This window comes from Condylura cristata, unplaced genomic scaffold, assembly GCF_000260355.1.
Source record: "Condylura cristata isolate star-nosed mole 26May11 unplaced genomic scaffold, ConCri1.0 scaffold00023, whole genome shotgun sequence".
Classification (NCBI taxonomy): Eukaryota; Metazoa; Chordata; class Mammalia; order Eulipotyphla; family Talpidae; genus Condylura; species Condylura cristata.
In genome coordinates, this window is record NW_004567124.1 from 7,350,385 (window position 1) to 7,376,541 (window position 26,157).

Genomic DNA, 26,157 nt, shown 5'->3' on the forward strand with positions numbered 1-26,157 from the left:
GAATGATTGTTACTGTTGTTGTTTTTTTTAAAGATGTATTTACTTATGCATCCAGAACTGGGTTGCAGGCCAGAGGTATGGGAGTGAAAGGATTCGCCAGAGACAAAGTGGGAAGCAGAACAGACAGATGTACTGAAATACAGTGCTGAGGGGAACAGCAGGCGGGTCAGGAGAGATCTGCCACACCATAAGGGTTACCTCCCTGGCTGGGGATCGAACTCATGTTTCAGTGGCTGTGGTTGCTTCGTTGTGCTGTGACTTAACCTGTTGCGCCATCAGGGAGGGCTCTGTTACTGCTTTTTAAGAAGAGCATGTTTATGTGTGAAGAGAGAGTTTAGATTGCAGGAATTAGGTCCTTTTTAAGGGGAAGAGAGGGTGGGCATGAGAGCGCCTGTGGAGTGTTTAGCTGGTCTTTGGAGGGGAGAGGCACAGCATGTGGGAGAAATTTAGATTTGCATGTTGTGATAGGAATGAGAGGGAGTGCCCCCTTTCTCCTGTATCCTCAGAAACACAAAAGGCTAGGTTATCAGCTAAGATGAGAGTGGTAGAGGTTTTACAGAAAGGGAATAGCTATAAAAGTCATCTCAGAGAATGCAAAAGCAAATGTAGTAGAAAGTGCCAGGCAGTGTTCAGAACCCTTTTGAAGCTAGGGTCATGAACATGAAGTGAAGATAATGTGCCTGGTGGTGTCATTTTATACCAGCAAGAGCACTGAGAAGACAAATGGTGGATTTATTCAAAGTAGGTTTTGCCAGGCAAGTACCAAGGGAAGAGAAGAGCAAGATGGGTGATGGAAATGAAACCAAATAAGAAGGGACATGAAGACGAGGGCTAATGAATGGGGAGAAGTCAGTGAGGTCCAGGGAATGGAGGCCATGATGCAGGTCACAAAGAGTCGTAGAGGGGGAAAATAAAAGAATTGTGGAGGGAGCTTCGTTAAGGAAACATTTGTGGTTGGAGAAGTTACATATTGGAACACAGGTGGGTTTGGTGTAAACAAAGTTGAGGGTATAATGACAGGATGGGCCACTCCTATGGAGTGTGGAAAATATCCCTAGAAACAAAAAGGTCAAAGATGTGCGAGGAGGATGTCCCAGAAGCTCTCATGTGGATGTTGAGCGCACTGTATATAACACAATTTAGGGTGGAGAGAGGCAGGGAGTCAAGAACTCAATGATGGACTTTGGCAGGGAGGTTGGTTGATGACATCAGCCAAGATGGTATGCCCAGATGGTGAAGCTTCAAAGCAATAGGGCTGCTTTTGCAGGAGGAAAGGGAAGCACTGGTTTAGAAATGCCATTGGAGGGATATATTTACCCACTTCCTGACCCTGAAGTGGATGGGCCTGAGAGAAAAATAGCATTCATGTAAGAGGGCTGCTAAAGACACCGTGTCCTGAGAGGTCACCCAGATGCTCCCCACTCACAGCTTCCAAGACTCACAGCTCTCAGACACAGCAAAAATGTTCGGCTCTATAGAGATGAGGGCACAACAAGTCTTTGCAGTTTTCCAGAGCTTCCTGGAAAGAATGGCAACAACTATAAACTCTCTAATAGCGGGTTCCTAACCTTCATGAATACGGAACCACTACCTTCACAAAGAAACAGAAGAAGCCTGGCGTCCTTGACTGCATGATAAATAAACTGAAACTTAACTTTGAAGGACAGCTGGATTTTCAACAATTTCTTAATCTTATTGGTGGCTTGACCATAGTTTGCCATGGCCCTATATTAGGTCTAACTGTTGCCAGAAGTGAATCTGAGGCACCTGTAGGCCTGGCCTCCACACCTGCTCCTTTCCTTACAGCTTCCAGTCATCGTCCTTTCTTCACAGCCCACACTTTCCCAGAGCCAGCGCGCGCAATACTCTACACGGGTCACTCCTGGTGGTAATAAAACAATGTGTGTGTGTTTTTTTTAAAGATTTATTTGTGCATACAAAACTGGGGTACAGGCCAGAGGCTCAGGGGCGGTGAGAAGCTTCACCAGAGACAGAGTGGGGAGCAGAATAGGCAGATCAACGAAGTACACTGCTGAGGGGAGCAGCGGACGCCCAGGAGAGGTCTGCTGCGCCATGTGGTCTCCTCCAGGGAAAGCGGGAATTGAACTCTTGCGGAAGTGGCTTTAGCTTCTCAGTGCTGTGCTTTAACCCGCTGCGCCACCAGGGAGGACCAAAACAATGTTGTTTTTAAACACACACACACACACACACACACACACACACACACGCACGCACGCGCACGCACGCACACACACACACAGCGGTAGCCCTAGGAGAGAGCTAGGTTTTGGGAGGTAAAGGCAGCATCTTGAGTGAAGGCTGAGAATATGGAAGAATTTGTTGTTCACAGGTTGCAGAGGGCACACAGGTTGCAGAGGGCACACAGAAGGTGTGGCCAGGGACAGAGTTGGTGCAGTGTGAGAACAAGAATGAAGATGATACCAAATGAGAAGGAGTGGAACCAGAGGTGGTGACTAGGGTAATAGAGATGGGGGATGAAGGGACACAGTGCTGAATAGAACTCTCTGTAAGGATGGAAAATCTGGACTGTGCAGTGCAGTAGCCACCAACTACATGTGACTGTGAAGCACAAGAAATATGGCTAATGGGACTGAGGAACAATATTCTTAACTTGTTTTAATAATTTTAGAATTAAACAGCCACTCATGCCTAGTGGCTATCAGATGGAACAGCACAGGTTACAGGAAGATGTTTCCCCAGTTGTGTGAATTTTTCACTCGCTGGCTCTGCGGTGTGGTGACTGCTTCAACTAGCAAGGTGCAGAGACCTCTACATTCCTCTACCCTGTGAATCCAGACAAAGCATAGGGTTGGACAACTTTGCTGCCAAATTCTAACTCTCCCACTAACCAGCTTTTAATCAGAGCAGATAAATGAACTTTACCTGGCAGATATAGGTCCACAATTAATATTAGTTGGCAGAAAACTCCCTGAGGTTACTCTTTTCATCTATAAAATGGAAGTGAGACTATAATAAGGAAGTGAGAAGTTCTAAAAATAAGTCATTGAGCATGATGCTCAATGAATGGTTGCTACAAAGTGAATTCTCACTACTACTGACTGATTGCTTAAAAACTATCCTTCAGGCCCTCCCTGGTGACGCAGCGGGTTAAAGCACAGCACTGAGAAGCTAAAGCCACTTCTGCATGAGTTCGATTCCTGCCTGCTCCGGAGGTGACCACATGGCGTGGCACCTCTCCTGACCCACCCGCTGCTCCCCTCAGCAGTGTACTTTGTCAGTCTGACTGGTCTGCTCCCTACTCTGTCTCTGGTGAAGCCTCTCGCCGCCCCTGAGCCTCTGGCCTGTACCTCAGTTCTGTATGCACAAATAAATAAATCTTAAGGAAAAAAAAAAACTATCCTTCAGGCTAAAGGGTTCCTGCCCAGATGATCTGGCAGAAATAAGCTATCCAGCCTCCCTTTGGGCACCTGGAGGACTTCCCAGGTCTCTGGGACACTGAGATAGGTAGGTCATAGTGGAATTTAATTGTTCAGTTCTGCTGTATACTAATATAAGGACATACCTGGCTTGAACTTGGGAGAGCATGTAGGAATTACCAGAGGGACATGATGGAATATGTAAAATGGGCCAGCGTATGGGATCAGCTTTGCTTAAGTCCCTACTGGTGATTGTGGCAGTTTAGTATTATTTACCACTTCAATTTTTGCTAAAAAAAAAAAAGTTTTTGTTTTGCAGCTGAAACCTTTGTTTTATCCCTGCCCCATCATTTAAAAATTAAAAGTATGTTTTTGAAGTAGAATAATTGAGTCCTGAGATGGCTCTACTGTGGGACATTTGTGATTTGGGACCATTATGAACTCCAGGGTCATAATGACCTCTGATGTGGGGTGATTGTGACAACCCTTTCTGTGAAGATATTTCTAATTCCCTAGTTACTTTCTCTGTGGCTTTCCTCAGGTTGAACATTTAATTATCTCATATTGTGATGGCTCTCTGTGTCTTTCCCTTTGACCAGATTGTGATATCCAAGGTAGGGACTTTCTCTAATTGATCACTGAGTGTTCCTAGATGTTAGCACATGCCTGAAGCATATAGTTAGTAGCTGCTCAGTGCTCATTTGTTCACTAAATAAGTGAATGGGATTTGACGGGACAGCAATCCACTGTGATCAGAGTATCATCTCTCTTTTTTGCAGTCTGGGTTGACTATAAACAGAGTTGGGAGCTTTGATGATTGTGTTGATGTGCTTATTAGTGTGGCCTGCAACCAGTGATTGTTACCTCTTGGCATTGACCTTTGATAAGGACCAGTGAATGCAGGTGACTGTGAACTAGTAATCTTGTTATTGTGGTCTAAACTGGTTGTGAATAAATTAGGGATGGTGCCTTCCACCATTGCTGCCAGGTTGTTAGGGGAGGTACCGTGTAACTTGCCATGCATAACTATGGGCAGAGTTGAGCCACCATTTGGCTAAAAGGTGACTCAGTTCCTGACCTACAGAGACTGGGCTTCACATGACACCAGCCGGTGTTAGGGTGTTAGGCCTTGACCATTGGTCTGAGATGCATCTTCCTGGTGCAAGATTGTTGATTTTAGCTGATAGCTGAGGTTACTGACCTGCATTATAAACAGTAAATAAGGGCATGGACTGAGTCTGGGAATGGGGCTAATTCATGTGTATTACTCAGATTTCGATTTCATTTTGTTTAATAAAGTATCTTCCCAGAGCATGACACAACCCTGTTTGTCTGTGCTCAAACTAGAGAGGAGGACGAGATCGGATCAATGCTCCGCAAACTTTACATAAAATTTAGTATAGTTCAAACCACGCGCTTAGCCTCAGCCAAGGCCAAGGTCTCTCTGCCACAGACCCCCCAAAGCGACAACTGATTCTGAACTCAGCTCCACGCCGCAGACCCCACCCCCAAAGCCCCCACCCCCGGCCCTGGTGCGCTTGCGTGGAGGCGGGGCGGTGCTTTGCCCTTTGTTGTGGGGCCCAGTTTCCCAGGACACCGCGCGGCACCGGGGTGGGGCTATGCAGATTAGCCGCCGGGGGCGGGGCGGTTGCAGCGGCGGCGGCCGGGGAGGGTCAGTTGGAGGCAGGCGCTCGCTGAGGCAGGAGGAGGGCTCTGGGCCCGCGGCCTGACAGGGACTTAGCCCGCAGAGATCGGCCCCGCGCGCGCGACCCCACACCCACCCACTCATCCACCTACCCACTCCCTGCGCCGCCTCCTCCCACCCTGAGCAGAGCCGCCGAGGATGATAAACACCCAGGACAGGTAACGGCCCGGCCCAGGCTCCCCGCCCCCATCCTCCCCTCAGCTGCTCCAGAGGCCTCCCCCCATCATCCAGCCTTCCTCGCCCTCCCCCACCCCCCGCCGCCATTGGGTCCCTTCCCCACTTAAGCTTCTGCGGACGGAGCCCTAGCCCTGCTCGGACTGGGCCTCCTTCCGTCCTTAGCCCCCTCCCTCCAGCCCGGCCCATCCCCCTCATCCGGGCCTCCTCCTCGGTAAAGCCCCCACAAACCCGGATCCAACCTTCCAGTCAAGTCTTTTCTCCACAGCCCTGCCGAACGGTGCCCTAGTCCCCAAACTCGGCTTCCTCCTTCATCTCGCTTCTCCAAATCGTATCTCGTCTCCACCAAATCTTTCTTCCACCCTTAAGCCTCTTAACCTTTCCCTTTGAGTCCCTTCCTTAATTCAGATTGCACCCTGCAGTCAGACCCCTCTCCGCCCCCCCACCTCGGTCAGGCTCCATTTTTCAGTTCTCAACTGAACCCTTTGCCCCCTCCCATCACCCTTCCCCCACTCTCCTCAGGCCTCCTGCCGTGCAGGGATACCCAGCCCCCTCCCCGTGCTCCTGCACTCCGGCTTGATGCTTTCCCTCCCTTCCCCAACACCTCTTGTCCAGTTAGACCTTATTTTCGGTCTCTCCCAAACTCATTACTTTTATTCTTCAAACATTCTGTACTTGACACCCATTCTCCATCCCAGTCCCCTAATGAGGTCCCCCCAACACTCTTATAAACACGTCTGCCCTTTAAACACTTGTCTTGGTTTTTACACCTCTGATCTTCAGTGAGCCTCATCTTTAGGTTACAGAGCTCAGCCCACCCCACTCCTAAGGAAGGCCTACCCTCCTTCCCTGTAATCCCAGTGACTTCCAGTTAGGCTCCATACTTTGGACATTGGGACTTTTTGCAAGTTTCTGTCTTCAAAACCTTATGCCATTAACTGGAAAGGTTACACATTTTCTCGAAGCTAAGCACTAGAGTCTCTTAAACTGCCCTGCCCAAAGAGGCATAATTCAACAGTCAGTTGTCTTTCTCTGCCTGTTCTCTTTTTCTCCAAGGATTCCTCGTTATTCACCTCTCTCTCAAACATACCCTGTGTTTAATCTTCCCCAGACTCTTCTTTCTACTGTTTCATCATTTCCTGATTCCCCAATTTTTAACCCCATTTGTTTTTTATACATCAGAATGGCTGCCATTTATAATTTAGGGCTGATTCTCTAACTCATTTTTTCCCCTCGACCTGTTGCTGCCCCTTCCAAACTGAGTCTGAAACTCATTAGTTCCTCACACCAGGCTCTTTGTCCCCTGATTTGGCCTTATGGCCTCTGCCCTTCAGTTGGGCCTCATTTTGCAAGCATATCCATTCTCTGCAAAACCTTAAATTGTGTCATGGTCTACTCAAAACCAGATTTTAGTTCCTCTTACAATAAGGTAGCCTTCCTTAATTGCTTTTCTTTGCAATTGGCTCTAAATTCTCATCTCGATTCTTCCTAAACTTGGGCTCCCTTCTCACTAAAATATCCCTTTCTGTTTTGTGTGCTTTTAGCAGCCCTATTATTAAATATTCAGCTGGGTTTTGAGCTTTTCCCAAATCTCAGTATTTCCTACCCTGGCTGCACATTTGAAAAATCAGTCACCTGGATTCCCCCCTTTAAGGATCTGGTATAATTGGCCCAGGGTAGGGTCTGGTTATTAGTGTATCTTCTAAAAGCTCCCCAGATAATTCTAATGCGCAGCCAGGGTTGAGAAACACTGCCTCCCCTCTCCATAGAAGATCCTATCATGTTCCTTTTTGTGGGTGGCAGCCCTTTCTCCACTCTTGAGGGATATCGTGGTCTTTCTTTCCTAGGTACTATTCAAAATACGCAAGAGTGCCACAACAGCCTCAATCCCCAATGAATAGCTATTTTCTTCTCTTAATTCTCAAACTCTTACCCAGTCCCACATCTCCATTTCTTCCCCATATGCAGAAAGAAAATTGCTCCTTTCCTAGTTAGGCACCTATTTGACCCACTGTTCCCACGTCCCAAGTCCTTTTTTTATACCAGCAGTCCCACTCTGCTGTTAAATTTTCCTTTTCTGAGACTCTCAATGTCTGCCTCCCTTGGTAATCCCTGCTTTTACTCCCATCTTCTCAAACCCAGCCCCTCTGGAGCTGAGGAGGTGAGGGTGGATTTATATACTTGAATGGTGCTGGATGCAGAGGTGGTGGTGTGGTAAAGGCTGTGTCTGCTGAGACTAGGCAGCAGGTGTGAGAGGGGGCTGGATGAGAATTAAGGGGTGGAGGGCAGGACAGACCCAGGAAAGATCAAGAGCTGGATGTGAGGGCAGGACAGACCCAGGAAAGATCAAGAGCTGGATGTGAGATGGATTTCCCCTTGTTACTGTTTTTATCGCAACAGTGTTGGAGAGTGGTATGGTCTCGGGCCAACTGAGCTGTTCTAGATAGCAGGGCCTTTACTGAGCCCTGAGAGTTGAGCACTTGGGAACAGCTTCACCAACAGTGAGGTTGAGAGGCCCAAGTTTTAGTTCTTACTTAGCCAGTGTGCTTACTTATAAAAAGAGAGGGTTGGGTTTGCTTAACCTGATGGTTCCTTCCAGCTTTGTAAGTGGCAAAACAGGCTTGCATGTCTCCAGGGCCCTTGCTTAGTGTGCTAGTAATTTGAGGGACTTGGCTGTGTGAAAGGCAGGTGGAGGGAGGAGCCAGCTGGCCTGCCAGGGCCTGGGCTGGAGCAAGGCCTTGATCAGGCTCCTCCACTTCGGCCTGGGGGTGGGGTGTTGTGTGCACGGTGTCTGGTTTCCTTGAGTTATGGCAATTCCGTTTCCATAATATGTTTCCCAGCCTCCTGGCCGCCCTAACTTTTGAAAGGAATCCTGGTTGAGCCCTAACTAAGGATTCCTCTAAGAGCCGGATGTTCTTAGTCTTGTTCTTGGCATTTTGTGTCAGCAGAGGGGGGAGCTGGCTGGGAGTTTAGTTCCTATTGGTTGGGGGATGGGCTTTCCAGCTTCCCTGGCTCCAGTGAAATGCTGAAGAGGTGGAGGCTTGGTTTCCTGGAAGAAATTGTTGCAGAGGAGCCGGCAGTTTGTTTTGAAAACAAGGCTCTTCCTTTCCAGTTTTGTTCTGATTAGTATTTCCAAAATGCCAAAATTCCCGATGGTGGGGTAGGGAAGAAGACACAAATATAAGCACTTTTATTATGGGTTTTGAACACCCATAATACATTTAAATTTAAGGAAATCAAACTTCGTGGCCTTTATGTCCTGGATGTGCAGGGCCTGGAAGATAGTTTCTGTCCAGGGCTTGATTCATGCCGTGTGACAGTACAGTATGCAGAGAAGAGCTCACTCTGGCTTGATAGCAGTTTTACAGTAGTCTTTGTGATGAGCTTTAGTTTTGTCGGTGGATTTTGGGGAGAATGGTGGACAAGGTTCAGGACACATTAGAGCATCTTCATGGAATGATTTCCAGGTTATGGGAATGTGTGTGCTTCCCCTAAATTTGTTTCGATTATTCCTTATTTACTGGCATGGTGGCTAGTTAAGTAGGGGAATGGTATGGGAGAGCAAGTTTTCCTATGATGTGCCTTTAAATTCATTGGGGAGGCTGGCGAGAGAAAAGGGAAAGAGAACACCACTTCTTAGTATAGTCAGGAATCCCCCCAAATTGGAGGTATACTTCAGAAAGCAGTGTGAACTAATAATAGTAATTCTTCACTCTGCCAAGAAATCCAAATGTAGTCTCAGAGTTGCTTAGAAATGTAAAAAGGGGCACTGAAGAGTGGAGTAGAGAGATGTTACATATGTGCATTTCTAGAAAAAAAAAAGTATTTCAGCTCAGCTTAAAATACATGCAGTGTTTATTCAAGTTGATGCCATGATTTATTTGTAAGGCTGTGAAGCCTAATTGAAAGCTATAACTAGGAATGGCCTAGTTGGTAAGCAAGAATTTTATTACTTGACGTGAACAAAACAGGTAGTTTCCTACTAGCAGCAGCAGCAGCAGCAGAATAAAAAGGCTTTGTGTGAGATAAGGCTTTGTATAAGATAGAACATTTCCTAGGGCTTTGATACTATATAAACAATGAAGTAATTCTTATCCTGGGAAGAGGCTGGGACTGGATGTGCTTACTAAACAGACGAGATTGAGGTACTTGAACTGTAAAATTGAGTTTTTATTTTAAAGTATGATTACCTAGCTATCCAGCTACCCCTAGTAGCCTTTATCAGAAGATGTACCAGTATCAGCTGTATATTAAGTAAACCTCAGAGGCGCAGATATTTTAGTTAACACTGTAAGAGTGTTTCTTATGAAGAGTCAACCAAAATCTAGTTTGACTTTCAGTCTGTGATTCAGAGTGGTGATGTCATTTTCTTTATAATTATGCTTAGCAAGTAGACTCCCTTTGGCACATGAGCAACCCTAGTGAAATGACTTATGGCTGGCATCTGACCAGGACCCCTTCGCATGTGGAAAGGCAGCTTACCGCAGAAAATCAGCCTCTGTGGTCACTTTAAACTGAAGGTGGCCATCACTCCCACCTTTCATTCTATTTCTTTTTAGCCTTGTGTGATGGCAGCCCTGGATTGGTCCCTCAGGGTAGTGATTAGTCATCATATGTTCCTAGAGTAAAATATGCCTGCGTGAGGGAAGTCACGGCACCCTAGAGAGAGTTCTGTGAAGCTGGATCTGAGGCAGGAGTGGGTCGAAAGAGGTTTTACAAAGAGGTAAAAGAATGTAGACTGCTGGGAATGTGATTTTTGTGTTTTTTTCAGTTGATACCACAAGGTAGAAAATATCAAGTCTGTCTCACCCTCTTCGGCAGGTAATGGAAACCAGAGAGAAATGGTGCAGACTTGAACAAGCTCAGGCCACTGAATCAAATGAAACATGATCAAAAAGTATATGAAGGAGAATATGAAGTCAGGTAGTTGTTAGATTTAGCAGAATGGAACTCAGCCATGGAATTGCTTTTATGTCACACTGTCTATCCTGTTTTGAGCGAACTAAATATAAAAATCAAAACTGACATAGTTCACTGGAAGTGACTCCTTAACAGGAGAACTTTTACTTGTATCAAGAGATTTAAGGTTACTTCCTTTAAAAATAATAAATACCCTAGAGATTTAAAAATAGGATTTGAATTATAAATATTTGATTTGCCAACAACCTTCTCCAGGAATACATCTGCTGCATCCACTGCCTGTCTTGAGCCAGTACATGAAATTATAACCTGCTAAGGACAATTCAGACAGCAGTTTCAGAGAATGCTTTTTATTAGAGGCAGCAGGATGTACTATGTCAGCAGCACTCATGTATCCTGAGGAGTGTCTCCAAGGGCATGTCCAGTAACAACTGAGAAAATAAAAGGCACTAACATCAGTCTGATCTCCCTTCTCTCTTACGAATTGAATGCTGGATACCTGACACCCCCATTTCCAGCCGTGGTATGCTTTTTTTCCTTCTCCAAAAGCAGGACCAGCCCAGCTAGATGTTTGGGTTCAATCTGATAGATGTGATTCTCCTTAATCAGCCTGATCTTTTCAGCCTCTAGACTGAGCTTCTTAAATCACCTTCATGGTGGTAGTGATTGAACTATGACGGTCCCTTACCCCCCATGGAGTGAGCAGGATGTGAGGAAGAAATGGAAAAAAGCCAGGCCCTTGAGTCAGTAGAAACTGAACTAAATATGAAACTTGAACTAAAGATCCAACATGGCTTGGATCTTGCCACAGAGATATTTGGGTTTAGAAGCTACTTTTTCCTCCAGGATTCACTGTTGGGGTTGGTGGCTTATTTTGCCATAATACAATTTTGAACACAAAAGACAATACCAGAAGAGATCATTACCGGGCAGTTCCATACCCCCCTTTTTTTCAACTATCGCCTGTGTACCCATCTGTCTTCTGGCTTTAGAAATGACAGGTCAAGTTTTCTGAGAGAAACAATTTGCCATTCATTGCCTGTAACTAAAAATAGATCCATTATGATGATGGATGATGAAGAGTATTATTGATTGTGATCTGTGTCTACTAAGCTTATTCCAAACCCCACAATTTTTTCTTAGGAAACTTGAACTGGAGCCCAGGTTCAAATGAGACACCCCTTCATGTCCTCCCTTCCCCCCCAACAAAATTCTCATGCTGATTTTGAGGGGGAGGAGGCAAGAGCCTGCAGGATTACAAGTTTGTGTGTGGTGACGTAATGATTTGTTACCATGGAACAGGCTTCCTGCATTTATTTAAAGAGCAGTGAAATATCATACGCTCATAGATTGGTGTTGGACACAGGGCAGGCCCTAGGGATTATTTCTAGGAAGACAAAGGAGATTTAAAAAAAGAAAATCACTTTATTTTAATCTTTTAGCAGTTCGGCCCCTTTGTTTCTGCCATTTGCAAGTAAAAACAAGCTCAGAATCGAGAAGGTGGTTGGACGCAGATTAGGAGTTGAATGTAGTTTTCCCGTCTAAAGACCATTGAGGAATAATTCCTCTGAAAATAGGAGTCTGAAGTTAAGTGAGTTAGCACCAGAATTCTAGTTCTACAAGTGTTTGTTTTGTGACTCCAAGCAGTTCTGGTGAACAAGGCTTTATCTCACCTGTCTAACCCAGGAATGCTTTACCCTGCTTCTTGGAGTAGTGCCACTGACACAACAAAGCCAGCCTCTCTAGTCGCCCAGTCTGCCTGGTGCTCATTCAGGACCCTTAACAGAGGCGCCAGGGAATGGGGAGGGAACACGTGGGGGGGGGGTGTGCGTGCCTTTGGGGAAACTCCCATCCTTGTCTTACTCTTTCCTGGCTTGGATGGTCTATTATTCTATCCCTTAATATTGGGATTAGACGGGGTGGGGATTATTAATGCCCACCGTCCCCAGTAGAAAATAAGTCTGGTTCTTGAAAACAGTACGGTTAGACCACTTGTTATGCTGTTGAGGCAAGTGTGGAAAATGAGGACACCCTGAGGCTTTCCAGAAGAGGCAGGTGGGACATGTGGTTATCACCCCCAGGGATTTATGCTCCTTCTGGTCCAGTGACACTGCTCTAGGAACTCCATCTATCCAGTGAAATTTCAGGCCCCTGGTTGAAATCTTTGAGAGAAAAATGAGGCGCCAAGTTAGAGCAGTGGTGGGTTTGAACTTAGCTCAACTGCAGTGTGCATACAGGTCCCATATACTGACTGGTCCTTTGGTTACTGTACCATTGCTATGTTAGGTGTGAGTTCTGTCACCCTAAGTGAGGAATCCAGATCTGGCCTGCTATTGCCATTAAAGCAAAAGACAGTGTGAAGAATAGTATCACACATTTTACAATGGGCTTTCAGAAAAAAAGGGCTTTGATTTACAGCATTTGCTGCTTTCTGTGGTGTAAATACTCCCCCCATGACTGATTTAGACTACTGACATGACTTCATTAAACATGTGGGAAGAGTCGTGTGAACTGGCTCCAGCACACTGTTGCAACATCCTCCCATGTATGTTACCACTGCATTCCAGCTGCCCTGAAGCTGATGTGTTGGGGCCATGGGACAGGCCTGTTGCTGAGTCATGGGATACATGCACAGACAGTTTACCTCTTTCCCTGCTTCACCTGTCCTTAGGCTCAGAAGTGAGCAGTGTTTCACCTAAGGAGCCACTGCATCAGATTTAAAGAGGATAGTGGAACACATTTGGAGCTCCTTTGGGTGTACCTCAAAATCATGGTGTCCAGTAAGGGAGATGATGGGTGGGTTGGGGGGAAGTACCTTTCACCCTTTGTAACCCATCTTACTTAACTTCCTTACTCAGGCCCCAGTCCATGTGTGTACCTTCCAGCGTCTCTACCCCATTCTGACCACATCCCTAATTCATAGGTAGTGTTGTTGAACCTGTGTTATTGCAGTGAAAGAATTTAAAGAGAATAGTAGTTTTGGAAACTGAAGGCAAAAGGACTGTGTTGTAGTAGGGTAGCCTTAAAATACTTGTTTAGGGAGAGCCAAGGCAGGGGCTGGAGTGGGATGCAGAGTTAAATCTGAAGTATTGGTGTTAACTGTCTCATCTGTTTCTTACAGTAGTATTTTGCCTTTGAGTAACTGTCCCCAGCTCCAGTGCTGCAGGCACATTGTTCCGGGGCCTCTGTGGTGCTCCTGATGCCCCTCACCCACTGTCGAAGATCCCCGGTGGGCGAGGGGGCGGCAGGGATCCTTCTCTCTCAGCTCTAATATATAAGGTAAGGAGGATTCTGGGGCGCAGGCTTGAAGTAGAGCCCTCTCAGACACCACTGAGCCACAGCTTATGGGCAGTAATCCCTTCGTAGCAACAAAGTGACTCTTAGGCCACAAAGGGATTGGGAAGGACCCTTTCAACTGAGACTTCTATGTATGTGGCTTTGGGGGGAAAAGCAGGATGCCAGCATCAGGCAAACACCTTGCCATCCTCTTCAGTTTGATGGTCAGGACTTCAGTGCCAGGTGAGGTGCTGCATGGGCAGGAGAATAGTGGGTGGGACGTGTGAGCACTTTCTGGTGCTGCGCCTCACTTTCTCCCAAGAAATACCAAGTGCTAGGAGGAGCATTTTGTCCTTTGTCCTCAATCCTAAGGCCATCCTTGGCCTTAGCGCCCTGATTGAGGCAGGACAGGGTAGTGTGGAGGTAAGTGGTTAAGGAGAGGGGCTGTGTGTCTCAATCATTACCCCTCCCCCCCTTACCCATAGTCACAGAGAACCCAGGGAATCTGCCCAAGAGTGATGGGCTGGAGCAGCCAGTTCTTTGCTGCCTTTTAGTCTGCTGTGGCTACAGCCCAGACAGTTGGTTTAACTTCTCTTAAGACTGGAGTTGAAGGGTAACAGGGCAGCTGAGTTCTAGGCCCTTGAAATTGTGCCTAGGGGAGCCCATCCGGAAGAAGAATAAGGGGCCCCAGTTGAGCCCATTATGCATCCTCCTTTGCTGGGGGTAGAGGGGGGGCCGGGAATGTTATTCACTCTGCCACATGTTAGCAGAAGCGCAGACCTTGAGTAGCTCAGATTTGAGATGGAGATATTAGAGCTCTCAAGGTTGTGTTGTGACTGAAAAATGGGAAAACACCTTGCAGAGTACTTGGTACTAGGACACATAACTATTTTACTTTCCATCACACTGACTCTGGCCACCATCAGCTGGTCTTGGAGCTCAGTGGTGATGGCTCTATTTAGCTACACACAGCAGCAAGTTTCCAGCATGATCTTGGTCCTGTGCTACTCCGCGACTGGCACAAGAGAACACCCAGCACCACACAGGTTAGGGAGTCTATGATGTGGCCAGACACAGTAGTGACCTGGTCCTTTGGCCCTTTCTCCTCCCAGGACGAGAAGCTCACTGTGACCCAGGACCTCCCTGTGAACGATGGAAAACCTCACATCGTTCACTTCCAGTATGAGGTCACAGAGGTGAAGGTCTCTTCCTGGGATGCAGTCCTGTCCAGCCAGAGCCTGTTTGTAGAAATCCCAGATGGATTATTAGCTGATGGGAGCAAAGAAGGGTAAGGAACAAGTGCTGGATAAGTGGAAGGAGCAAATGGTGAAGGAGGTCTTGTTTTAGGGAAGAACATAGGTTTACTGGGTAACCGATGAGTGGGGAAGTCTTTGCCTTCTCCCCTAGCTTTAGGCTTCCCAAGCTGATACCATTTTGTAAGTGGTTATTTTTAGCCAGTAAAACAGGCCTGCTCTGGGTTATAATTAAAGCAGATCATTATCACATTAACCAAATCCCTGTCATTTAATCGCCCCATGGTTCACGCTTGCTGGCATACTCAACCCTCCTTGAGCCACTGTACTATGGTACAGGAAGCTCAGACATGGTGGGATTTCACTGGATGGGGCAAGGCCCTCCCAGCAGCCAGGTTTGCAAGAACAGTCTGAGGACGGGGTTCCCTTGAGCAGCTCCAGCCTCCTGTGGAAATCCTTTTAGACTGAGCCCAGAGTCCTGAGCAGTGCCCAGTGATCATTCTCAAACTCGGCAACCTTGGAGTATCCCGGAAAAACTGGGTTCTTTCTAGGGTCCATCCTTTCCATGGACTGCATTAGTTAGGCTGGTTAGTGTCAAATTTATGTTAAGAACTGCTGTTCTGGAGATAAGTCATTAACATTTTTCTTAAAGAGTTTGTGGCTTATTTTTCTGAACTCAGGGCTCCTGAGATTTTGATATAGCTTCTCTCTGGAGCTTCCTTGTTTGTAATGCTGGCTATAAGCCTCAGAGAAGTCTTTCTTTGGGAGGGTAGAAAGGAAATCTAGGAAGGTGGTGGTGGGCCTGACTTGTTTTCTTGGCTTCTTGCAGATTGTTAGCACTACTAGAGTTTGCTGAAGAGAAGATGAAAGTGAACTATGTCTTCATCTGCTTCAGGAAGGGCCGGGAAGACAGAGGTGAGGAGTCAAAGCAGCCTGAGACCTTTCTGGTTTCTCCTTCTTCCATCCCAACAGTAGGGGACTGAGGAGGAGAAAATGGGTTCCTATACAGCCAGGTGGCATGCTCCTGAGCTTGCTGCACCCCAGGAAATCCTGCTAAGGGAGTACCTGAAGGGTGTTTACTAGAGACCTAGTTCTTAATTATTCCACTGTTATTTGGGTTTTTTCCTGGATTTGAGCCTACCCTTGGGCTTCTTATCAGAAACCTTTATCCTCTTCTCTCCTGCAGCTCCTCTCCTGAAGACCTTCAGCTTCTTGGGCTTTGAGATTGTGCGTCCAGGCCATCCCTGTGTTCCCTCTCGGCCAGATGTGATGTTCATGGTTTATCCCCTGGACCAGAACTTGTCCGACGAGGACTAATGGTCATAAAGGATGCTTTGCCTAAAACTCACAGTGGGGAAAGAGGGGAAGTTAGGCAGCCCTGGGACAGAGGAGGGGGCTCCAAGCTGTCTAGGGAAGGATGGTGAGGGTTGCCTATTGTGTTCTCGGAGTTGACTCGTTGAAATTGTTTTCCATAAAGAACAGTATAAACATATTATTCACATGTAATCACCAATAGTAAATGAAGATGTTTATGAAATGGCATTAGAAGCTTTTTAAACTGCGCTGTGTGATGTGCTCTATCTAGCCTAGGGGAGGACGTTGCCCAGAATGGGGGGACCATCTGGGGCAAGGCCTGGAGGGCTGGTGGACAGCACTGTCAGGCTCAGATTCCCTGCTGTTGGGCTTTCTGTTTTGGTTTTTAAGACTTGTGTATTTTCTTTCCTTGCTTCCTGTCACCCATAGGCTTCTCAGCCCCTGGGCAGTGTCCTTGAGTTGTTTTTTGACACTCCACCTGGGCTTCTCTGTGTGCATTTGTCTGGCCTGGAGAAAGCAGGTCTGATCCCTCCTTCTTTACAGCTTAGTGTTATTCTGGCATTTGGTTAAGCTGGCTTACTCTGTTTAATGTTATCAATGCATTTTAAATAGGGACATTGAAGTTCACTCCCACCACCAGGGCTTTTTTTGAGGGTGCCTGGGCCTTAAAATCATTAGCCAAACTCCAGTTATCAAATCACAGCCAGGAGTTCTTGCTGTTGGCTGCAGGCCCAGGCCCCGATGTGTCTCCTTCCTAGGGTCACAGAGCAGAGGAAGAAGAGTAGCAACTCAGGGCCTGGGGGGTGAGGGGGAATCTGTTCTTAGGGACTGGACGCCTCTGCCTGGCTGAATATAAATAGTGCTGGCTCCCTCCAGCCCCCACCAGGTTCTGAGCAGTGCCTGAGACCCTGCTCCCCAGGACCTGGGGATGGGGCTGGGCATGTAGAAGTGGCCTGCCCTTTTCTGTTTTCATTGACCAGCTCCTAAGCAGCAGGAAAGGGGAGAGACCTAGACTGGGTAAGGGGGGTGGGGGTGTCAGGGAGGCAAGTGTGTTGTGTTACTGTGTCAATAAACTGATTTAAAGTTATGTCTTATCTGTAATTTATTCCTGTGCCAGGACCAGCTTTGTACCGTAATTGTCCTTTGAGTCTAGAGCCTAGCCTAATAGGGACGTGACGTGTCCTCAGGAGAAAGGCTGCAATGCACGAGGGCTCCTCGAGGCCCCTGGGGCCACATTATACTATAAAACATGGGGTTGCTAGGAGTCTGGGACATGCTGCCAGAGCCCCTAGAGACCACTGTACACGTTAGCCTCATCCAGAATATACTGTATATACCCAGGATCCATGCCCTTCTTAGTTCTTTCTTCGTCTAGGAGGCTGGTCCTGTAATGGTGGGGCTTTGCATGGAGCTGCCTGACAGTCCTGTTCCTGGAGGTATTTGAAGCAAACAGGTTGCATCTTCCTTTGGAAGATAGTTTTCTCCTTTTGGAGTCCAGTGCCCTAAGGCATGGCTGCCATTCCCCTTACATGTAACACCAGCCCGATAAGCTCTCAGAAGCACTCATGGGGCAGGAATCACCTTCACTTACCTTTAAAAAAAAAAAAAAAAGTTTCTTAATGGACTTACTAGTATTGTTCCTTTTGCTTCTGCTTCCCCCAGTCAAGCACTGTGCATGTTCTTCCACCTCCTGCAGCTTTGGGTCTGTCTTACTGTTAAGCTGTGGCTCTACTTGTTTTCTCTGCCACTTGGGCCCATTTTTACATTCTTCTCTAAGGAGCTTGTGTTTTCATTCACCCTGGGCCAAGTCATTGCCCTTGGTTGCCATCAGGTATTCATTCCTCCATTCCTCACCAGTAGGAGGAGGAGGTCTGACCTGGGCCTAACTGAAGTAGAGATCTAACTGAAGTAAGGGCTTGATGATGGCCTCCACTGCACAGGTAACCCCAGAGGCAGCCTAAAGGTAATGAAAAATTGGTGACTACAGTGAGCTATTTATAGCAGCGATTCACAGGAATGCTGACATTGGCCAGAGAAAGTTAGGATTCATTTGTCAAACTAAAACCCAAGGAACCCCCAAGATAGGAATAAAGAACCAAGACAGAATCTCAGTACTTCGGGTCCCCAGTCAGTAGCGTTAGACAGGCAACAGACGAGATTATGCTGCCACCTGCAGGTGGGTCTTCTAACAGCCACGGTAGGAGAGCTGAACCAGAAAACCCAGGCACTCATGATTCATTTCTCTTTCAAAAATAAACTTTCACTAGATGAAAGACCACTGACAGGAAAGAAATATGGTATCCAAAAAGTTGCGCTCCAATTAAAAAAGCAACTTAGAAGGTGGAGTGCTGTGGGGGAGGAGGTTTAGGGGAGATAATGTGAAAGGCAAAACTAAGTCTAAATTTAAGAACAGGGACATTAAAAACTTTATTCAATAAATACAACAAATAATTTAAAAATATACTTCAATTCCAAAGCCAATTAAGAAAAGGAAGTAGAAGAGGGGAGAGGTGGGGGAGGAAATCAGTGAAATAGAGTAGGAACAATGGTTGGTTTGGGTGTGTTTCAGAATGTACCATCCCTTTGAAGTTCTGACAAATGCTCTTGACCCATAAATCCTTAGCCCTTGTTTGGATGAGGGGAGCCACAGGAATCCAGCAGCCAGGAATGATTCTTGGGGCTCTGGATAAGAGCACTCTGGAGGTTGGAATCTGAGGGTAGTGTTAGGGGATAGTTTCCCACTCATTTCTAACAACCATCCGTTCTAACTCCCAGGCAGGTTTAAGTAGTGCAAACTCTTAGGCACAGAGATCCCAGCTGCATAGTTTAGGTGAGTGTCCAAAGCCAGGGCCTTTGGGAGACACATCCCAGAGGACCCAGGGGTCCAAGCCACTTCGGTGAATGGGGATCTAAGGGTGAAAAGAGGAGGGACCAGGGTACCGGATAAAACTCCTGGGTGAGCTGGTGGCCAAGCTGGAAAACACTGCTGGGCAGGTGATCTGTCCCTGGATTCAATAGCTTGCCATCAGCCAGGGAAGGAGGAGCTGAGGCTGCATGTGGAGCAGGACCAGGGAGATGAGGAAAGCTGAGGGAGAAGGGAATGTGGGGAGGAAGGAGGAGGCAGCTCAGCAGCAAACTCCAGGAGAAATAACCAGCAGCCCTCACAGATTTGTGATTGTCTCTTAAAAAGATTTATTTTCTCTTCTTGCCTGAATGTACAAAGGCAAAAAGAGTACAGTTTGTATATATATATATTTATATATATATATAAAAAAACAAGGAACTTGGTAATGTACACTTTACAGAAGGGAAGAATCGAGGAAGACTGAAATTAAATCCAACAGAGCAACGCCAATGGAACAAAAGCTATGAACAGCAACACTGCCCCTCCAGCCCGGGCCTCCAGCTCGCCCCAACCTGCTCCCAATGGGGGGCTGAGCACCAAGGCAAGCGGGTGGGCTGGGGCAGGAGGGGCTGGGGATGGGGCCTGGGAGGGCTTTGATCCCGGAGGGGCCCATGGTAGAGGATCATCGGAAGAGCTCCCTGGGATGCCCTAGTAATAAAACAAACGGTAAAGGCCCAGAATGACAGAGCCAACTAGCTGCCCAGCTGAATCTTGGGGGCATCAGAGTAGACACTGGATGGTGATAGGATACATGGGGATAATAAGTGACGTGTGTGACCTCAAACCTGTGTATAGTTCACCGTCTAGCCCTTCTTTAGTCTTGCCCTCCTACCCCCACTGTGGAGCCCGAACAGAAGATTGAAGAAGTCCCCTTTCATGTCACAAGGTGCCCTCCCCTTTTCTGCATGTGTTCCTCTGACCTTGAGATGTGTGGAGAGGGTAAGGGAAGAGAAGGGGATTTCATACATGTACACATACATGTATAGGCAGGGAGAGGGGGTGAAGGGAGCCGGGACACCTTGAATGAAGAAGCAGATGTGAGTCCGAAAGAACAGCCCTCCAGTCCTGGCTGGCTGACCTGGGGACAAGGTTCTTCACCTCTAGCTTTTCCACGGGAGGCCTGGGACACTCTGTGATGTCTATGGAGAGATCTGGGTGGAAGACCTGGCTCAGAAAGCACGCTCATCTGGTGTCTGGGCAGGGACTAGCAGCAAACTTTTCCAGCCTTAGCTCGCTGGATGGAGTGCCACCTCTGCCGAGTGTCTCACCTCTGACCAGGCTGTGGGGCCACAGGTAGTCTGCACCTGTGTCCTGCCTATGTGGAGTGGTGGGGGGAGATGGCAGATCCCTCAGTCAGCACTCATCAGAGATCTTTATCCCCTCCACTGCTGCTGCTTCAATATTTCTGGGAGGGAAGTGGGACTCGGCAAGGATTGGGGACCAGAGGGTCAGGAAGAGGCAGCGTCATTCTGCCACTGTGGCTTTCACCTGTTTATCTGGGCAACTTGGCTCCTACTCTTCAAGGGAGATTTAAATATAAGATCACAAAGAGCCATATGTTTTTTAAGGGGTGGGGAAACACAAAACAAAAAGCTGTTCCCTTCTGTAGAAACCAAGGGTGCCCCGCTAATATGCAAGTCCCTCTTCTCTGTGTTACAGAACAAAGTGGAAGGGCAGGAATGTAGGCCCATGCCTGCCCAATGGGAAAGAAAATTACTCCTAACGGTTTCTTTACAATATGTACAGAATGTGCTGAAAGCCAGCACCACAGATACAAAACACACAACAATATTTAAAAACAAACAGGGATAGAGATGGGCCCTAGGCTCCACCCTACAGGAGGCTGGGAGGGCATAAATCACACTGAAATTCAGTCCGCTCTGTGAGCTCTCTCAAATCAGTTGGGGTGATGGTGCCTAACTCACTACCACTTCCATGGATGAAAGGGAAGTCATTGCTCAGAGCACTGCCTGCTGGCACAGCAGGAAGCAGAGGGAATGATGGGAGAGGGAGACTGCTAAAGAGGTCTGAAACAGTGAGAGGGCTCAGAGCCCAACTTGAACAGAAACAAGGACACAGAAAACTAAAGGAAAGGTCTACCTGGGTCAGAGGAGCTCTTCTTGGGCAAACGACCTTAAATTTTCCCTGGAGTAGGGCTCCAGGATCTTGGAAAACGCCGGCTGACATTGTGCTTACTGGCCTCCACCTGCACGCCAAACCAAGCCCCCGCTCTTCAGTGGTCACCTTTGGCACTCTGATCACAAACCCTTCTCTGAACTCCGCTAGGTTGGTGTCTGTCAGTCTTTATCTTTCAATCCAGGTCAAAGAAAGACAGGAGAGAAGAACAAAGGGGTGATCTAACAGCAGGGTAAGAGTTAAAGCTCCCCATACCTTGGGGAAGAAGTGACTCCAGTAAAGCTACCAAATCATCACTTTCTCAGTACAAAGAACACAAAGCCTGGACGAGGAGACTTGTTCTAAGGAGAGCAGAGAAATGTCTGCTGCCTCAAAGAGTAGAGGCCTGAGGAGTAATGGCTTGGATGTGTCATCCCAGGGTCTGAGGCCCATATAACCTCTATGGTCAATGGTCCCTGCAAAACGTGTCAGAAAGAAACACAGCTCATATTGACACACACGGGCTATGGATAGAGCTATGTAAAAATCACATACTTGTGTACAGAGAAACTGCATTGTGTATGTTTGTGGCCCTAAATGAGGATACTCAGATGGCTGAAGAGATAGGACCTCTCTCTGAACTGCCAGGTGTCCCCTGGCTCTGCCTCCTGGACCTTGCCCTAAGGTGAGCTGGCAGACACTAAGGCTCCCTGTGCTGGGGAAAAACTCTTTTACCTTCCCGAGTCTGAAGAGCCAAGCAGTGGAAAACAAGAGGAGAGATGAGCGTGAAGCTTCCCCTGGGAAAGGCACCAAGGAGTCAGGAGGGAAAAGAGGAAAGGGCAAAGAGTTGGTGACTAAGGAGCAGCAGGACTTGGTGGGATGCAGGTTCTACTCCACAGACTCCATTCATGCTCCAGCTCATTCCCGGTGTTCCCGGGGAGCCCTGTGCTGGTTGTGGGACCACTGCCCTCTGCCTGGCAGGTTACCCAAGACCATGGTGGGGTAAATGCCTTGGTCTTCCCTTCCAGGCTAAGATCTGAGCATTTTTATGTGCTCATATGAGAGGGGAGAAGTCTTCATGTTTGAAGACCATGTTTTCACAATTACAGAGAAAACAGTCCCCATTTCTTTCCTGAGATTCTAATTCCTCCACGTGCTACCAATTCCCAGGGCCCAAACCACTGGAGAGATGCAGGATCTGGTGATGGTGGTAATGACAGTGAGAGGGTATGGCTGCTGTGCTGTCTTCAGACCTTACCCGGTGCTTGAGGGGGTTCCTACCCGAGGGGGGTCGGGGAGGGGATGGTACTGCTCTGGCAGCTGACAGGGGCTTGAGGAACAGAGCAGTGACTTCTCTGGGCTGAGGCCATGTTTCCCTGGTTGCTCCCCATGCCTTCATCTCCACAGAGGCCACAACAGTCACGACTGTGGCCGAGAGAATAAATATTTTTGCTAAGTACCAGCTCTCCAGCTCCTCAGGAAGAGGGAGGGTCGGGGAGTCCAGGGGTCTGGTGGAGGCAAGATAGCCAAGGATCTGCCTTCGGTCATGGTGGAAACGGCAAACAGGATGATCAACACCATTTAACTGATGTCTAAATGGCACCTCCAGCACCTCCTTGGGTGAGCCAGTCCGGGCCCGTGAGGTTGACTTTATCCGGGCACTTGGTGTTCTGCAAGGGAAACACGGACAGGTAACTAGGCACTCAGCCCGCTGGTATAACCACCACAAGATGGCGCTCCACGAAAAACAAACTGCAAGGGAGGGCAGTGCAGGTCATAGGGGACACCTGTGCCCCTTGGAGCAGGTGGCTTATGGGCTCTGTAAACAGGGTTCCACCACTTGGAGACTGCTGACCCACATCACTTTCCCAAAGCTAGTTCCACTGGGATTCTGTGACCCAGGTACCAACTCTCCCTGCTTTGTTTGCCCCAAATGAAAACTTTACTTACCATTCTCACCTCCGGGGTGGTGGGTAGAGTGAGGGAGCAGAGCCTTGCTGGCTGGCAACAATGGCTGTAGAAGAAAGCCCTGAGCCAGAAGGAGAAACACAGTTAGAGCAGCACACCCTCCATCCTCCTACCAAGCACGCTCTGTATCAGCTGGGTGGCGACTGCTTACATGCTTAGCTCCACTGAGTTTTGGGGTGCTGACAGAAAAAAACCTCATCCTTGGCCAACTCCAGTGGCTGGGGATAGAGAGCAAGGCTCTATTTTTCAACTGCTTGTTTCTCTTTGGCTGTGGAAACACCTGTTCCTTATTCTTCTCAACATCAGAGCCAATTTTCTGGAGGAGCTTTAGAGTCCCCAAGCTCCAAGGAAGGAAATAAATGTCATATGTTTTAACGACTGTCTGCAGGAGGCTAGGATTCTAGACAGATCAGAAGCTCCAAAAAAGTGGGGGGGTGTACTCCTGTGCTATGAGCAAAAGCCACTAGGATGCCGTAAAGAGCAGTGGGCGAGGGCCTTACCTGCTGCATAGGGTAAGTTGTACTGTGCTGGGAGCAGTGAGTAGCCCAAGTGGTGGTGGTGGTGGTGCGTGGACATCAGGCGCTGGGACGGGGAAGTGCGCGGCCGGTCTACACTCCTTTCGCCCCCTCCGGCACTCCCAACGCTGCTACAGCTGCCAGCACCCCCAACCACCCCGCAGCCACCCCGATCTCTCTCCTGAGACGTCTTATCACTTATCTGGAAAGGAAAACAGACACAAAAGTACTATTGTGAGTCTCTTTCAGGTTGGGAGGGCAAGAAAAAGGAGGACACCCAAGGTTTAGGGAGGTCTGGGTGGAGACAGTGCTGCACTGTCCACCCTTCCCCAGACCCTGGGTCTGGCGCCTGACTGGTGTTGCGGCACTTCCCTTACCGTGGGAGACTTGCTCTTGTAGTGACTGGCATGCTGCTGTAAGATGTCCAGGGCTTTGGACTCGGAGTTGGATTTACAACTGACACTGGGGCTGGCTCGTGCCTTGTCGGCATCTTCACCTCCTGAGACCTTGCTGCCATATGGGGAGAAAGAGTAGCTGGAAGGCAGGTAGGAACCTGGGGAAGGAGAAAGAAAGGAGTCAAAGAGATGGGAGAAGTAGAAGACCCTCTGCGTTAGTCACCTTGATTAGGTGACCCTCAGCTTTCCTAGGCACCTACCAGTGTCTTCAGAAGGCTGAGACTAATTTGTCTTGACTGAGCTCTAGAGTCAAAACTAACAGGAATACTGGGAACATGATTCTCAGTTTCTGAGGAATCAACTCCCCTAGATCCCCAAGGTTGGATATTCATCTTGGAAAGGTAAGAAGGAGAGTAGACAGGACAGAGGGTAGGGAGGCAGATGGCCATGGCTCAAATCCTACTCTGGGACATACCAGCTGGACAACCTTGAGCAAATTAACCACCTTTTGAGTTTTCGTCACCATCAAAATGAAGACAGCAATAATTTATAGTGTAATCGGTTGGATTAAATAAGAAAATGTACAATAATCACCCAGCATAGTGCCTGGCCCAAAGCAGGCACTAATCAAATGGAACTGTTTTTAAGTAGACAGCAGGGGGTTAATAGTGAGACAGGCACTCTGCATGGGTAGGGCCATTTTCCACGTGGTCCTGTCTGAAAGCTTGCTTGTCCTATTCAGAGTTTGCCTTCAATATTCTGCCCAAACGAGCCTATTCAGGTTGCTCCCTTGTAGAGAGCTGAATCTCTACTGGGGGAAAGAAGTGCTCTTCAGGAAACATAGAGCAGTGTTTCCTTCTAACCAGTCAAAAAAAAAAAAAAATCACATCCTAGTTTGTGACCTTCCCCTACCCCAAACACATGGCTGGGTAAAGAGCTCAACCTCCCCCAGCTGAAACTCTTTAGCTGCATTTGTCCCAGATCTGAGTTCCAGTTGCTCTTCTCCTCTTCCACTGCTTTGACCAGACAGCTGAACCCAATCTTTTTATTTTTAAAGATTTACTTTTATTTATGCATACAACAAATGAGGTGTAGGCCAGAGGTACAGTGGGTGAGAGGATTCACCGGGAGACTGAGTGGGGCGCAGAACAGGCAGATATACTGAAATACACTGCTGAGGGGAGCAGCAGGTGAAACAGGAGATCTGCTGCAGCATGTGGGTTTGCTCTCTGGCTGGAGAGCGAAGTTGTGCTGCAGTGGCTGGTTGGCAATTGCTTGACTGCACTGACTTTAACCTCTGCTACATCAAGGAGGCCCTGAACCCAATCTTGTAAATATATCCCTGCATTCTCTGGTTTGGTTTGAGCTGAATTAGTTCCATGTGTCTCCTGCTACAATTAAGTTGCAAGTTCCTTGAAAGAAGGAAACTAGCCTTCCCTTCTTTGCATCCCACACAGCGCCCAGCACACCACAAAGCAAAACGTGAGTATATTTAAAAATTCCCAGCTGCAGGTCATGGCAGAGGTAGAGAGGGGTCTTACCTTTCGTCATCCAGGACAAACTGACTTTAGAAAGTGAGTTTACCCTCTAGCAGGATCAAGGGAGGAGGAGTGGTCCCACGGACTGTAATTTGGGGTCATCCAAGGAGCTGGAGGTTAGAGGGACCACTTCAAAAAATATCACATTCGAAAAAGGCTGTCGTCACCCTGATCCTCAATAAGCTTAGGGCTGAGCAAGAAAACTCTGCATTTGAAATCTGTGTTTCATCCCCCTTCCTGGTGGATGGAGCACAGCTGAACGAGGGTGCTGTACCTGGGTAGTTCTGCATCATCACAGCAGGCATGCCCCGGTAGCTGGGGTGACTGGGATCATAGGACTGGCTGTAGGAGTAGCCGTGCATGTAGGGGATATAAGACTGGTGCTGGGTGAGGGGCGAGGACACAGGCACGTGGACACTTGGTCTGGGCTCCTTGCTCCCAAGACGGGATTCTTCGGATGTGGACAGCTTGCAGTCACTACTTGTGCTTTCCTTCCCATCCTCCTTGGGGACAGAGTCCTTACTCCGACTTCTCTCCTCCTTCAATTTGCGGTCCCGCTCCTCTTTCCACCGCTCATCCTCTGACTTTATATCTGAGTACTTGGCAGGATAAACGTATGTCCACATCCGGGGCTCTGCTTCCTATAACCAATCACAGGATGAGTGAGTGAGAGAGAGCGGG

At 47.9% G+C, this 26,157-nt stretch overlaps 2 protein-coding genes across 4 annotated transcripts in view; one reads left to right on the forward strand and one right to left on the reverse strand.

Annotated features, from left to right (window-relative positions):
- Positions 1-5,034: 5,034 nt before the first annotated feature.
- On the forward strand, positions 5,035-17,129 carry OAZ2 (ornithine decarboxylase antizyme 2). The gene is given in 5 exon segments (NM_001290038.1): positions 5,035-5,261; positions 13,319-13,476; positions 14,586-14,761; positions 15,556-15,641; positions 15,913-17,129. Coding segments are annotated over 5 exon segments (570 nt in total). The 5' UTR covers positions 5,035-5,241; the 3' UTR covers positions 16,044-17,129.
- Positions 17,130-17,223: 94 nt separating this feature from the next.
- Positions 17,224-26,157, reverse strand: part of ZNF609 (zinc finger protein 609) — a 167,968-nt gene continuing 159,034 nt past the window's right edge. For 2 of the 3 annotated variants that reach the window (XM_004687682.2, XM_012728660.1), the window contains exons 5-9: positions 25,751-26,117; positions 23,921-24,096; positions 23,529-23,745; positions 23,011-23,089; positions 20,353-22,730 (exon numbers count right to left, since the gene is read on the reverse strand). In XM_004687682.2, coding sequence (XP_004687739.1) covers positions 23,016-23,089; positions 23,529-23,745; positions 23,921-24,096; positions 25,751-26,117 — 834 coding nt within the window. In that variant the 3' untranslated portion in view covers positions 20,353-22,730; positions 23,011-23,015. Of the gene's footprint in view, positions 17,632-20,352; positions 22,731-23,010; positions 23,090-23,528; positions 23,746-23,920; positions 24,097-25,750; positions 26,118-26,157 lie in introns of those variants that run through there. The other variant, XR_001145724.1, reaches the window with a different exon arrangement.